The sequence below is a fragment of the Carassius carassius genome, chromosome 10, assembly GCF_963082965.1.
Source record: "Carassius carassius chromosome 10, fCarCar2.1, whole genome shotgun sequence".
NCBI classification, from domain to species: Eukaryota; Metazoa; Chordata; class Actinopteri; order Cypriniformes; family Cyprinidae; genus Carassius; species Carassius carassius.
The window spans coordinates 17157647-17174065 of record NC_081764.1 but is presented as its reverse complement, the minus strand read 5'-3'; the positions used below and the strand labels follow the sequence as shown (position 1 = coordinate 17174065).

The 16419-nt window shown below is 41.1% G+C and overlaps 1 protein-coding gene and 1 pseudogene across 1 annotated transcript; both read left to right on the top strand.

Moving 5' to 3' along the window:
• The first annotated feature begins 129 nt into the window (after positions 1 to 129).
• Positions 130 to 4580, top strand: LOC132151905 (kelch-like protein 30). The gene is made up of 8 exons (XM_059560428.1): positions 130 to 284; positions 647 to 1485; positions 1572 to 1755; positions 2232 to 2318; positions 2926 to 3081; positions 3195 to 3383; positions 3649 to 3794; positions 3933 to 4580. Exons 2-8 carry the CDS (start codon positions 712 to 714, stop codon positions 4176 to 4178), a joined length of 1782 nt encoding a protein of 593 aa, XP_059416411.1. The 5' UTR covers positions 130 to 284; positions 647 to 711; the 3' UTR covers positions 4179 to 4580.
• Positions 4581 to 4982: 402 nt separating this feature from the next.
• The window catches only part of LOC132152304 (rootletin-like), a 37445-nt pseudogene continuing 26008 nt past the window's right edge, over positions 4983 to 16419 (top strand).

Here is a 16419-nt window from a genome sequence, read left to right as displayed (position 1 = left end):
CTAATGATTAAATAAATAATCATCTGACTGCTAACTCTTACACAGAAATTTGTTTGTATCTCTTTAAGAGCAGCTGGGCACTTAACCGTACTATTTCGATTCTAAGTATAGCCCAGCAGAATGTCTGGCCTAAAAATAGCAGTGTAAAAGACAAGCATGCTGTCCCAGTGACTCTGCAAAAGACCCCCATCTTGTCCCCCATCTCAGACAGCAGCAACAAAAAAGTCTGCCTTCTAAACAAGTACGGTGAATAATGTATGATTTCTGCTTTCATTTATGAGCAGGTAAGTTTAATTCCTATGTTGTCTAGTCTTGTTGTGTTAAATAGAATTGATTAACATCCACTGTTGTTTCTCCAGTCATAAGGTTGGGGTTGGGATATTTTGTGTGCAAATTCTTTCAGGCAAAGAAATGAATCTCTCCCAGTGTGCCTATCAGATATATTGTTTTTGGCAAAACCTTTTTTTGACTTATACTGATGTGCTAACATGACATCATTCTCTTCCAATTTGTTCCTGAAATGTTCCGTTACCATGTAGAAAGGATGAAAATTTGTCATTAGGTTATAGGATTCGCTACACTACGATCAAGAATGTCGCAATCGGATTGCATGTGACTGATTATTCCCATTTGTCTTGTGTTGTAGATAAACACTTAAAACATCTGTTGGTTGGACCTGAATGCATTAAGGCCATAGGTCAGAGTGTCGTCATGGTGCGTAATATAGACGATCTAGACTTCTGCCTCTCTTCCCATCCCCAGAGCATTTTAGAGGGTCTTCACTCCCTCTGCTCTCAACCCAAACTTGTGGATGTCACCTTGAGAGCTGGTGGACGGGATTTCCCCTGTCACAGGGGAATCCTTGCACTCTGCAGCCATTACTTCCATTCCATGTTCTCAGGAGATTTTGTGGAGAGCATTGCTGCTCGTGTTGAGCTTCATGATGTAGATCCCAATGTATTGTCATTATTGTTGGACTTTGCTTATACCGGGAAACTCACCATCAACAAAAACAATGTAGAGGGACTCATCTGCACGTCCAGCCAGCTCCAGTTCCACACTGTCCGTAGTGTATGCAGTCGATATCTGCAGCACCAGATAGATGCCACTAACTGCTTGGGAATCCTTGAGTTTGGAGAGATCCATGGCTGCCCTGAAGTTGTTGCCAAAGCATGGAGCTTCCTCCTTGAAAACTTTGAGGCAGTGCAACAACATGAGGAGTTCTTGATGCTGGATAAAGACAGGCTGGTGGCCTGTTTAAAGGATGAGGATCTGCACATAAGAGATTATCGGTCCTGTGTCGAGGCTGTTTTGGCCTGGGTTGGGCATTGTAGAGACAATCGGATCTGCCACCTGCTAGAATTGTTGGGCTTGGCTAAGCTTTCCCTCCTCACAGAATCCTACCTCACTGAGAACTTGCTCAAAGAGCCATTGGTACAATATTCGCTACAATCCAAAGCGTTTGTGGAGAGAATATGCAGAGAGGTCAGACAAGTCTCTTTTGTGTAAAGATTTCTTATAGATAGTGTTCCATACTACAATTTTTATTATTAGTATGATTTTTTTTTCAGAAACGAGAAAAGACAGGAGGTGAGTCAGAGCAAAGAGTCACTGAGAAAACACTCAACCTGCTGGAGGTTTTATTTGTGATGGGTGGTCGCTCGCTGGACGATGACTCAGATGATGATGAAGATGAAGATGAAGACAGAGAGAGGTTATACCCCAGAAATTGTGGTTATTACAACCCAAAACTTGGTAAGGACAGCTTTAGCTAATACATCAACTCTATTTAAACATTTTATAAAAGGAGAATTAGATCAATGTGGAACACAGATCTGATGTGCACACTACCAGTCAAGTTTAAACACACTAAGCAGTAAAAAGGCAATATAAAATCCAGTGCTACATGACTAGAGAGAACAATAAATAGAGGCTGTGGTGTTCCCCCAAAAAGGTAGAAAAACTTGCTACGCCCATAATGCACTGGGCTTCATCCAACTGTTTGTGAGCAGGGGTACAAAAATGCAGAAGCACCACCTGTATTTTTACAAAAAACCTGGATCTGCCAAAACTCCAGTGGAAGATGCATTTTTCGTCATTTGCTGGAATTTTGCTGACAAATAAACAGCGATGCATGTAACAGTGAAAGACTACACATTGTTCATTTACTATATTTAATTCTACATACTGTGTACATTTGCCTTGTGAAGAAGTGCATTTTTTTTTCATAGGGCAGTGGTTTCAGCTACCTGATTTTCCCAACTACAATAAATGGGGTTATTCTGTCGTCTCCTTAAATAACAATGTGTATGTCACAGGTGAGCTGAACACTTTTCATAAGATATTTAGTTGTTGCTAAAGTCTGTATCTAACAAATCATACTATATATATTGGAATATGGATACTGTGCTGATTGGTTGGTGTGGACTGTATGCCTCAAATCATAATGACAAGAAAAGAGAGACTGTAGAAATGAGAATGAAATGATAAAAAAAAGAGTATCATTTCTCTATTTTTACCTAGAGAAAAACAAATCGATAGATTTTCTGGGTATTTATAGAGACTAGGAACTTTGGGAAAGGATCAGTGAGATGTATGTTTTCATTGCACACATGAATGGAATGTCATCTCCATTGAGGATTTGGAGATGCTAAGATAAAACAGTTCCCTGCCTTATAGACAATCCTGCTAAAACTCACATGAAGACCTGAACCCACTTTAGAAATGTGGGGACTAGAGCACAATAAAGCAGAATATTAACTTTGTGATGACCTAGGAATCTTGAGTCATTATTGCCTGATGTTGCCTGGTCACTAACTAGAACTGTTGAACTGAGAATTTATTCAAATAAATCAGCAAAATCCTTATCTGAATTTTCAAGGAATTAGAAAAAATCCCTTTCACAACCTTTTGCTAACTGAACAGGAGGATCAAGAGGGTCTCAGTCCAACACCTGGTCCACCACAGAGACCTGGAAGTACATCACTCGTGAGGGAAAGTGGGTCACAGTCGCCCCAATGTTGCGGCCCAGGACTAACCATTCTTCTGCAACTCTCAATGGAGAGATTTATGTAATTGGGGGTAAGCAAATAAACCAGTTTCTGACTGGTATCTTCAAACAAATGTTTTTGGTTAGATCTCCATGCAGAACTGGGCATTTTTATGTAACAAACGCCATTGTCTTTCATTTACAGGAACTACTATGGAAATTGTTGAAGTTGAACATTATGACCCATTCAGCAATTGCTGGACTCTTACGGGCCCAGCACTGAAGTATGTGACTAACTTTACAGCCATATCATGTGAAGGAAAGCTTTACCTCATTGGTTCTTGTGCTGTTAAATATAATGCCCTGACTATGCAGTGCTACAATCCTGTCATAGGTAAGAGGCAACATGTCACCATGGATAGGATGTATTTAAGTATTATTAATACACATTACAAGTATGAGTAAAAACAAAAATTTTTTGTCATAACATCTTCTATTATTACAAAGAGTTTTATGTTGGGACTAATAATTCAGAGCAATTTTATGAGACACTTTACAAGACAATTATAATGTCACTCATGGAGCACTGCCAACATATAATCTTGACTAGAATTCAATACTGTGTATACTTTTGTTAATAATGTTCTCTTCTTCAACAGATAGCTGGTGTATCATCTGTTCTCCTTTTATTCCTAAATATCTCTCTTCTCCCCGCTCTGTTTCTATGGATGGAGTCATTTACCTTGTAGCAGATAACACCAAAAAGGTCTATCTGTATAATCCAGAGGGTAATATGTGGGAAAAAGTGAGTTATAGATGATATTCATAATTCTTTTTACACCAAAAATCTAGAAGCATTTACAAAGTTAGCTGAATCTTAATATTATGTTGTGACTGATTACTGATTTTTCTTTCTTTCAATGTTTGCTGTTTTTCTTCCCAGATTCAGTTTCTACACACTCTTCATGAAAATGGTGATTTGGTGGTTCTAGGTGGGCAATTGTATGTGACTGGGGGTCACTGGAAGGGCATGGAGGGGGATTACGGTGTGGAAGTGGAAGCATACAACCGAGCATCCAACACTTGGAAGGTGGAGTGCTTCCTTCCCAGGCTCTGGACTTACAGTGGCTGTTGTTCCATCTTCCTAGACACTTCCCAGTGGACTGAAATCTTCCCTAATGAGACTTAATATCTGTTCTGTCCCCTAATTTCTGGCTTAGGTTTTGCTGCAAAAACAAAGTTTAATTTTGTATTGTGAGATTGGCAATGTGATATAAACATTATACATGTTTTACATTTCTTTTTACATAATTTAGCAATCTGTTCTTCGCCTTTATGTGGTTAATTAAAACCTATGAATTAAATGACCTTATAAAAATATATATTTTTCTTATGTTCTTGGCAACTTTCAAAGTCTTTTTTGTTTGATTGCATTGATTTCGAAATATATGTTGTTTTATTCAGAAAAAAAAAGTTTTATGATGTCTACTACAAAAACTCGCTATTTAAAACCCCTTGTTTGTTTTCATTAATTGCAATGGATTTTTAACAAAGTGCCAATAAAGACTGGAATCAATTTGTGAAGCCGTGACCTGCAGAGTGGGTATCTATAGAAGCTGGAAAGCTTGCGTTTTATTTCTCAGGACAACACGCCAGAGCGTCCAGTTTTCTGGGCAACCACAGTACTCACCTTGGGCTTGTGCTGTGATTGCAACATTTGCACTTGTGGCTTTATTCTAGCACGAAATATTTTGAGTTAATTTGCTTATGCTAATTATTAAAGCATTGATATTTAGTGCAAAGCACTCTACAAGCATCCTATTCCTATAAAGTAAAACATTTAATGCCTTTAAAACTTTATTAGCATGCATATCAGCTTGCTATACCCTGTTTAAGTGTTTAAAACACTTTACGTCTCGGCACGAATTGAGGACAACTGAAAAAAAAAAAAACGTTGCTTACTAAAGAGCACTGGATCACTACCAGTTTCCAGATGAGTTGTGAAGGGGATGAAGGACTGGAAGCCGGGATTCAGGTGCATGTTTTCCAGCAGGAAAACTCATCTTCACCAGCTGTAACTTAAATAAGCTATTGCACTGTTACCTATTCAAAACAGCATGTGTGAATGAAAGAGGAGAGAGCTTGATTTAATATTAACGAGTCTTGCAATGTTACAACAAATTAAGGTCGATCAGTGGGTCAGGTTCAGGTTCTTCTGTGAAACTTGAAGACAGGTGATTCATTATCTTGTGCTGTTGTGACATCCAATGAAACTGAAACAGAGACAGACATGATGAGGGATTTACGCTAAATAATTCATTCTAAATTAAATAATACATCACGTTTTATTTAAAGGCATCAAAACTTTTGGAGTTTTTAGATTTGCAGTGAGATTAGGTCACCTGATTTTAGTGCGTGAGCCCCTCTTCTTACACTGATGATGATAATGCAGAAGCTGGAGGAGACACTGCCTAACCCAAATAGCAGTGCAGAGGAGAAGACTTGCACTCTGTGGGGAAATGAGGAGGAGTTCAATGCCACACAGTTCCTGCCCGCATCCGTGAGATCATCACCAGAAACCTGGCTGATACGCCCTCAGGTACTCTACACTCTGAATGAGATCATGATGGGTCAGCTGGGGTATCGGGAGAACACATGCATGGCTGCTGCCATGCTGTTCCTCTGGTGATGTATCAGGCGAGAGCAGCGAGGTGGAGGAGAACCGGCTGCTGAGGCGATCTGCTTTCTCAGATGTGCACAGACAGAGATCAGCTGCTCGGCAGGCAAGCTACTCGAACTAGCCGGGTAGGAGCATTTGTACAAACCTCACACACATGCCCTTGGGTCTCTGGACTTCCAGTTCTTCAGTAAATCTGTTGGATAGAACATTTGGGCAGATAAACACACTTGACCACATGATGGTGAATCATTGTGTAAAATTGACTACATATAAAGCAGAATTCATACAGTTTGTTATTTAGAAATAAAAAAGCTAATTATTGCCCTAATGCAGTGGCACATGTATCCACCATATTTTTGATGTAAGAGCAGGAGCGGGCATTTTTTTATTGAATGTGCAAGGCCAGCTGCTTCCAGTTATTTTATCTGTACAAAAACAGTCCGCTGTGCTTTTTCAATGGCAAACTGGTATTTGTTCTCATATTATTTTAATTAATTGTCCTAATCATAAACACACTGCAAATAGTTTAACTGTTAACCCTCACTCATATATCTTTATTATTTTTTGGCATTTTAAAACGTTTTCTACTTTTTTTTCCTTTTAATCCCTATCATTAGTGTTTCCTGGAATATTTCTAAAACAGGGAAATACATTTATCTGTCAATATTAGGGAAAGCATTTTTAAATATCCAATTTTGATGAATGTGTGTATGTTACGTAACATCCCACATGGAAAGAACCTATATGTGGATATATGCGCATATATGAAACCTATATGCAGTGTATGCACATATATGCTGCGTATATGCACATATATGATAATATATATGCTGCATATATGCATATATATGCTGCATATATGCATATATATACTGCATATATGCGGCATAAATGCGTATATATGCCACATATAGGCAAAATTGAGGTGCATATATGTGCATATACAGGAAATATAGGTCTCCTGTATTGCTTCTTCATATCCACATATAAGATATATAGAAGATATGTCTTCTATATAGCTAACGGCAGGATCTGGTCATTTTGTAGCTCATATCTCATTTTTGACTGTCATACATGATGCCTAGCTCATATTTTCTATTATCAAAGCAAAAACTAAGAATTAACAAAAAAAAATATGTGAGAACATGTGAAATTGGTATCACATGTAATTGGCATGTTATGGAATTTAACTATGGCAATATATTAACATGATATACAGAGCCGGACAGTAACGGAGTACATTTACTTGAGTACAGTACTTAAGTACAATTTTGAGGGATCTGTACTTTACTCGAGTATCATTTTTGGGGAGTACTCATGACTTTACTCAAGTACATTTGAGAGGCAAATATTGTACTCTTTACTCCACTACATTTCTATCCATAACCGTAATTACTCGTTACTTCTTTGGCCCCGTCCACACGGAGATGGACCCGCGATCTTTTTTTCCCTCGTCTCAAGAAATATCCACGTCCACACGAAACCGATGTAGTATACATGCCAGACCAGCATGTGGCGCTGTAATTCTGCCACAGAGATACACTTAAAACGGAGAAGAAGACATGGATTTGCTGATAAACCTTGCGCGTGGTACACAAACGTACATGGAACAATACATTTATTAATCCGTGTTAATGTTAGTTAAAAAAATACAATCGTTCAGTGTTTGTTCATGTTTTTGTTGCTGTTATGTGATGTAGTGGTGTTTGACTAGGGGCGAGACGTGGGCTGATGATGTCATATTTTCAGAAAATGTACGGATTCGCCGTCCAGACGAAACGCAAAGGCGGCGTTTTCAAATATATCCACTCTGGGACCCGGTTTCAAAACATCGGTTTCACTCTTCCAAAACGCCAGATCAATGTGGAAGAAAATGCCATGCCATGTACATATATGTGTAAATATATGTGTGCATATATGTACATATATATGTGCATATGTGTACATATATGTACATATAATATAGGAAAACGGCCAATTTTATATATGTCACATATATTAAAAACCTATATCAAAACCTATATTGAAACATATATGTTTATATAGGTTTTTTCCATGTGGGATAAGAGATTTAGGTCCATATTGACTTGATAGCATCAGACAGTTGCTGCAGATTTGTCACTTACACAATTGTGATGCGAATCTCCCGGTCCATTACAACCCAAATGTGCAAATTGTTCAAATTGAGATTTGGTGACTATGGTGGCCATTTAAAGGGGTAATATGATGCTGTTAAAAAGAATACTATTTTGTGTATTTGGTGTAATGAAATGTGTGTATGCGGTTTAAGGTTAAAAAAAAAAAAACATTATTTTCCACAAACTGTAAACTATTGTTTCTCCTCTATGCCCCACCTTCTTAAACACAGTTTGAGCTAATTTGAGAGTGATGACATGGCATATTATTATTGCGGAAGTAGCCATTTTAAGATGGGTGCAATGTCCTGTGGTCACTTTTTTAGCTTTTTTTTAGGTTTCTGACATGTCTGCCAGCTTAGAAAAGCTGAAAAGAAAACACAGTCAGCTGTTTGTTTGCAGTAGGTTTCTACCATAGACTGGAAAAAAAGATGGACCACGCGTCTCCACTTCCTTCCTCTATAGAAAAGTGAAGCCAAAGCATCTCAGTATGGCTGATGCCATCTTAATGATGTAAATGATGTCATTTGGAGCCAGAGTCTGCACTGTAGTGTCTTGAGGTGGAGCCGCGGTATCAAACTCCCGCCCAAACTCCCACAGACCCAATCAACCATAACGACACGCCCCATTTTTATAGCATCAAATTACTAGCTAAAGTTAAACTCATCACAAAAACGAACAATTGAACACATATCAGCATGATAACAATGACTATTTTGACTCAAGTCCAATTCGTTTACATGTACTGCAGCCAGCCACCAGAGGGCGATCAAAGAGCCAACAGCTTCACTTTTCAGGATGTGTGAGGCACACCCGGTTTCTATATAGATAGCTAGCTATTTGAATAAGACCACCTCCAAGCCATACACGGAGTCCAAGGCAGGAATTCATGTCTTGTGTCAACACACCTCACGAAAGAGAGGGATGGAGTGGGCAGTAGCTCATTATCATTTAAAGAGACTTGCACAGAGATGAGTCACTTTGAACAGAACTGTTTTGACAAGGTAAAAAGGGTGTTGTTTTACTCGACCTTTGAAGAATTTTAACCAAAGTATGTTACAGATATATAATGAAGACCCTAAAGAATCATACCAGCTTGTGGAAAATAGGCATCTGTTGTCCTCTTTAAACAATTTTATTGCCAGTCACTGATTGTTTACAGTTTAATGGAAGCTACTCCCATAATTTGCATAGGTAAAAGGTGGATAGCGGCTAATGAGTCAGAAGTCTCCTACATTCACAGGAAATAACTTCCTTGTTGAAAAATAAAGTGATTCTGTGATCTCATAACCTACATTATCCATGGTTTTCTATCCACCTTTGTCTATCAGTCTTGTCAACCCCTGCCCAAATGCATTCCCAGAGGTGCATCAGAAATCAAATCAAAATCAACCTGATATATAGGGAATGTGATCTTGTCCACTGGCAGTATGGTTAATATCTTTAACACACAGTGCTTAATACAAAACATGAACCTCTATCCAGTGTAAGCATGTGATTGATGCAGTGTTTCTGAGGTCTGCATATTTGCCTCCTTGGAAGTCATAACATGGCGGTTTAATGTAGATTATTGCCTTCAAACTCTCTCTAGACTTTCTGTAATGGACACTGAGGGATTGTCTATCAGTAACCTGGTGGCAGGGGTTTCATGCACTCTGAACTACGGCAGTTTCAGTACAAGAAAATAATTTAAGTATGTGTTTCCCCCTGTCCAAGAGTTTTTAAGGGATTTAAAACAGGAGGGACCATCGCTAATAATGTGAGAGGTTGATTGAGCACCTTTGGACTCTATTTCTATTTTCCTTAATTTTTTCTTCACATGTTGGTGGATAGACAGATGTGTGTGTAGGGAAGAGATCAAGAGAGGGAGTTACAGAGGCTCTTTGACAGAAAAAGAGGGAGCCACATGGCTTTGAAATGGAATATGTGCACAGCAAACATCACAACCCCAGTGCTCTTTCCGAGAGGGAAAACCTGTTCGGAGTTTTTGATAAACAAACAGTGGTAAAGGGCCATGTGAAAATCAACTGTGTCACATGGAATTAAATATATTTATTTCTGCTTGAAGCCGGACTTTGGGCTTTGAAAAATGGAATGAACACCCTTGCGTTTATGAAGGATTGATGTAAACTGAGCCAGAGCCATACTGTAGTTTATTCTGCATCTACATTTCATTAAACGTGATCAAAGTAGCAGCTCTCTGATGTCAACATTTTAGAATCAGAAATTAACTTGTAATTACATTTCACAGTGGGATTTTATCTCTAAATTATTTTTGTTGTAGAGAAGTAGGGTACTTCATTAAAGCCTCTTTCGTAAAGCATAAAAGACCCTCAAACCAAGTTCAGTTGAATTAACTAGCATGACTGTTTCTGTACAATTTTGTCCAAATTAAAGTGTAAATATAAAAATAAACTATTTTGGAGAACATAAAGTTTGTAGGAAAGTTCTCTTTCACTTTCTGAAGTTTACAGCACCACCTTTGCCACTCTTTCTTTCCCCCACTACGCTGTTTGGTGGAAAATAAAAAGGTCATTTGCGTCCTCTTATGGGGCTGTGAAAGAAAATGTGAATTTTTCATAGAACACAAAGCTGTCATTTGTGATAACAGTGCCCTCTTTTTCCTCGCCAAGTTTAATGAAAGCCAACTGTGCACATTGCCAGTGGAACCTATTTTAAGAAATGAGCTATAAATTAAATTCAATTAGTCTGGCTGGTATAAATAGTCCTTTTTAATCCACATATTTATATTCTTGGAGAAGAAAGACCTATGTCACATGCACTGTGAGAGTGGAGACATGTCTGTCTGTCTCTCTTTGTTGCCAGTTGAAAACTCTCTAGTGTGAATGTGCTGACATTGTGAAGTCAAATGACCCCATACATATGAATGTTAACTTAAAGTTGTTATAGTAACAGACACATAACTATATGCTTGGTGCCAGTATATTAACACGAGGTAATGAATCCTAGATGCTTACTTATTCCCTGTATATATTAAGCCTCAATCTGTCTTGATGTGGGAATGACATATTCTGGTGGAGTGTGATCCATTGAATCTGTCATTCCCAACTGAAGCATCAGTCACTGTGTGTTTTCTGTGTGCGTACCACAGAGAGCTCTGTTAGAACATGGAAAGTGTTTCAAGTTTTTGGACTTTATGCTTTGTGCTAGTATGTTTCTTTGTTCAAAAAACAGCTGGATGAGGCCCAACAGCAAAAATGCACACTACTGTGACTAGGGCTGCACGATATTGGAAGAAACTCCCATTGTGATGTGTGGTGTGTGTGTGTGTGTGTGTGTGTGTGTGTGTGTGTGTGTGTGTGTGTGTGTGTGTGTGTGTGTGTGTTTGTGTGTGTGTGTGTGTGTGTGTGCTTGTGAGTGTGTGTGTGTGTGTGTGTGTGTGTGTATAAAATCACCAGATGATTTGATTAGCTATATTTGAGGAACAAAAAGCAATGATTGGGGTGATTTTGTAAGTCAGTAAATAAGCATAGAAAATGCCATCGATGAGTATAAATATAATAATCAGTATGCTAAACATCGCACATCCTGCGATGTGACTATCGCAGATGTACACATTGCGATATCGAGGCTGAAACGATATATATCGTGCAGTCCTAACTCTGACTAAGTGACAGTACATATTTTTACATTGTTGCAAAAAAACTATTTCAAATAATTGTTGTTGTTTTGACAGACATTAAAAAAGAAAAATTATTCACTGTTTTCAACACTGATAGGAAACCAATTCAGCATATATTGGAATGATTTCTGAAGGATCATGTGACACTGAAGACTGGAGGAAAGGCTGCTGAAAATTCAGCTTTGCATGCATCATATAGGAATAAATTAAATTTTACATATTGTAATTTATAAACATATTAAAATAGAAAAGTATTCACAATTTTTTTTTTTTTATCAAATAAATGCAGCCGTGGTGAGCCTAACAGAACTTTTGAACATTAGTATATGCAAATCATTTGAATTTAGTCAAATTAATTTGCATATCATGTAATTAATTTGATAAAAATTCTAAATTGCCTGACAGCTCTAAACAATTCTTTCTTTTTTATCTTCGCTTATCTTACAGATGTCAGTGTATACCTGCAAAACTGTGTATAAAGTGCTACTTAGTGTTGATTAAGCTGTAAATCACAGACTTACATTTAAATAGATTCAGGTGGGCTAGTTTTTACTACCAACCTCTTGGTTTATCCAGTTTATTTGACTCAGCATCTCTGCTAAAATAAGTGATGAAATGAGAATGAGAGTCCTTTGAGATGTTTCTTGTTCTTAAATCTGACAAATACTTTAAAAAAAGCTGGCTTTAGGGGCTCTGATCTGTGAATGATCCCTCGCTGTCTCCTGGGGAGGGTCCCAACTCCATTGTGGTAGAATAAACATGCTGTGGCGCATCTTATGACACTGGACTTATTGAAAAGTACAAGCCAACCCCATAAAGTCCGAGACAGTTTGAGAGTGGCCTTCTTAACAAGAGTGGGAATGGAAATATTTGGGTACAGAGTGAGATTTTGCACTTGAAAGCGCACCTCTGTCTCCTGGTAAAATCACAGCAATCTCTTGTGACCCTTGAAAATTGCCCCTGATCCGGGATAAACCTTGACCCAGTTTGAAAAGCTGCATCATCTCAGGAGGATGTAGAAAATGTTAATGTGAACTTTGACCTTTCTGTGTAGATATCGGACAACTGCCAGTTTGCAGTTTCTCAGGCACTAGGGCCGTGTACGTGTGTGTGTATTTGTGTGGGAGTGTGTACGCTTGGTGTGTGTCAGGGGATTGCGTGGGTATATATTTTACAGCTCTAAGGCAGTTTTTGGACCAGGATTGTATGAGACAGTCTCCCTGTGTGTTTTTGTAGGAGTTACCCAAATGTAAGTTGTAGATGTATGATAAAGCAGAAAAGTAAACCAAATGCAGCACTGTAGAAAAACAGTCATAACAGGGCAACAAGCTCTTTAGCTGAGAGATAAATCACCAAACAATTGGGGAAAAAAGCTTTTTGTAGCTAAAATGTGATGCTATTTGTCAGAAAATCCCTCTGAATTGATCCAGACTCACAGACTAGATGGAGACGTTTTGATGAAGGACATGGCAGCTTCCAGGCTCTGTGCTTTTGACCTAATCCCCATTACTTTTTCTGTAAAGGTCTTGTCAAACATGATTGCCACTGATATGCTTGTTTTGTTAGAGTGAAAATGGTTTACTGTCTTTGACTCAGTGTTTAGGGTTTGTTTCCTTGCCTACATAAAACGTTTAAGCCTAGCAGTGGTCGAGAGTGGAGCTGAGCCAGTGAGGCTGGATCTGTCAGCTGTCTGTGAGTCATAAAAATGATTGACGCTCCAGAGAATCATTCCTCAAAGTAGGGATCATCCCAGAGTCCTTTTTCATATTTCTCTCTTTTCCCTGTTTGACTGTGTGTTTTTTTTTCTTTATTTTTTGACTTTGGGAACAGAAGAGCAAACTTCCTAGAAAGTATTTTACTATTTGCATGACATTTAATTTAGGCTTGACATCTAAGCAGCTCAGATCTGCTTGTCCTAAATAGCCATTGTTCCAAAAGGAATTGTTCAAAAATGGAAATCCTGTCATTTGCTTAGCCTTGTATTTTTCTTAACCCATATGAGTTTTTTCTGTGGAACACAGAAGGAGAAATTTTGAATAATTTACTGGTTGCTTTTTTCCATACAGTTCAAATGAATGTAGACTGGAACATTCAAGCTTCACAAAACTGTTCAAAATGATTCTTGCATTATATTTCATGTAGAAGTCTGAACAAGCTCCTGCAAGATTATGTCCCACATTCACTTGCTCCGGCTAAAAAAAAGATTATATTTCTTCCCATTCTCGCCTTCAACTTTTACATTTTGACCCACCCCCACCTGCAAACTCTCACAGGTAGAGATCTATGCAATTTTCTCAGTATGTTTCAGTATGATTCTGTCTAACTCTAGTGTACACCAATAGGCTATTTTTTCCAATTCCCATACACCTACATGACACATCTGACCTCATCTTGTTGCATTTGTTGCAGTAGGCAACATTCTGTACCTTATGTCAGGAACACAACTGGACACAGATGCAGGTTACAATGCGAGACCAATTTATTCAAAAAGTCAAAAGAAAAGCTCCCTCCAACGAACAAAACAGGCCGGGAAATGAGGAAAAAGGTCCAACAAAAATAAGAGACTTCAATGTCCTTGCAAAAATGCCCGGCAGGGGACGCCCAACGGCGCGGCCGCGTAGAGAGCGGTGAGGGGAGGAAGCCACGAGAGAGCCAGTGACGGAGCAAACAAAACTCTTCAGAAGTATGCCGGTGCCCGGTCTAGGAAATGAGGGAGGGGAAAAATAGAAAAACAAAACAAAACCAGTAGCAGCAAACAATGGCACGACAGAACAAGGCTTGACAGGATCAGACAGAAAGACTACACCGGGACTATTTACGAACAACGATCTGGCACCGATAGGCGCGACAGACGAGAATAAATAGAGCAAGAGATGAACAGACATTGAATTCAGGTGAGCGGAGTCAAACAATTAGAAGCGGAAACAGTAGTGATGAGGGGGAGGGAGGAACGCCATAGATAGGTGCAAGACGAATGATCAAAACCAAAACAAAACACCATGTGCACACGAGCTGCAGACCTATACAGAAACACACGCACACACTGAAGAACGGGGTGATCAGAGAGCGGACATGACAGTACCCCCCCTCCGACGGACGCCACCAGGCGCCACAGGAAGGGGCTCACCTCGTCGCCGGTAGAAGTCCTCGACCAGTGTCCGATCCAAGATGTCCCGGGCCGGAACCCAGCTCCTCTCCTCTGGGCCATAGCCCTCCCAGTCCACAAGATATTGAAAGCCCCGACCCCTACGTCGGACATCTAGCAACTTCCGCACCGTATAGACCGGGGAGCCATCCACTAGACGGGGGGAGGGGGGGTTGGGGCAGAAGGAACAAGAGGGGAATGGAACACAGGTTTAACCCTGGAAACATGGAAAACAGGGTGCACCCGACCAAGCGTGGTAGGGAGCTTGAGCTGTACCGCCGCCGGACTCAGGACCTTGGTGATCCGGTATGGGCCAATGAACCTGGGTGCCAACTTGCGTGAGGCTACCCTGAGAGGCAGGTCCTTGGTGGAGAGCCATACCCGTTGACCACACACATAGCGGGGAGCAGGAGTCCGGTGACGGTCGGCCGCTGCTTTAGTCCGCCTACTAGCCTGGGCCAAGGCCGCCTTAGCCCTCTTCCAGGTGCGTCGACACCGTCGGACGAAGGCCAAAGCAGATGGGACCGCAGCTTCGGGTTCCTGTGTGGGAAACAAGGGAGGTTGATAACCGACAGAACACTGGAATGGGGGCATACCTGTGGCAGAAGCCGGAAGGGAGTTATGGGCGTATTCTACCCAGGATAGCTGTTGACACCAGGAGCTGGGATTTTGGGATGCCAGGCAGCGAAGAGTACGTTCCAAATCCTGGTTTGCCCGCTCGGACTGCCCGTTGGTCTGGGGATGGAATCCTGAAGACAGACTCGTAGAGGCCCCGATCTGCCGACAGAACTCCCTCCAAAACCGAGAGACAAACTGGGGACCCCTATCAGAGACCACGTTGACCGGAAGACCATGAATCCGGAACACGTGATCAACCATCACCTGAGCAGTCTCTTTGGCTGAGGGGAGCTTGGGAAGGGGAATGAAATGGGCCGCCTTAGAGAAACGGTCCACCACCGTAAGAATGACAGTGTTACCCTTAGATTCCGGAAGGCCAGTGACAAAATCAAGGGCCAAATGTGACCAGGGGCGAGAAGGGATGGGCAACGGGTGGAGCAGACCAACGGGAGGCGCATTGGAAGTCTTGTTCTGAGCGCACACCGAGCAGGCAGCCACGAACTGCCTGACATCCTTGGCCATGGATGGCCACCAGAATCGCTGGCGGATGGCAGCCAGCGACCTCCGGACTCCTGGATGACAAACCAGCCTGGACGAGTGACCCCACTGGATGACTTCAGAACGCAACTTGGTGGGAACAAACAGATTACCCGCTGGACCCCCCTTCGGCACAGGCCCCTTAATTAGGGCCTCCTCTACTCGTCTCTCGATGTCCCAAGAGAGGGATGCCACCACCACCCCCTTGGGCAAGATGGTTTCTGCTGACTCCTCCCTCCCAGGAGCCTCGAAGAGACGAGAAAGAGCATCAGGCTTAACATTTTTGGACCCGGGCCTGTAAGACAGCGTGAAATTGAACCGGCCGAAGAAGAGGGCCCAGCGAGCCTGTCGGGAGCTCAGCCTCCTGGCCGAACGGATATACTCGAGGTTTTTGTGATCCGTCCAGACCAGGAAGGGCCGAGCTGCGCCCTCCAACCAGTGACGCCACTCCCCCAAAGCCAGCCTGACCGCCAACAACTCCCGATTACCTATGTCGTAATTCCGTTCTGGGGGACTCAGGCGGTGGGAGAGGAAGGCAGAGGGATGCACCTTTCCGTCCTCGTGCGACCGCTGAGATAGGACCGCGCCCACTCCGACATCGGAGGCATCCACCTCAACAATGAATTGACGTTCAGGGTCTGGAATAGACAAGACAGGAGCAGAGATAAAACG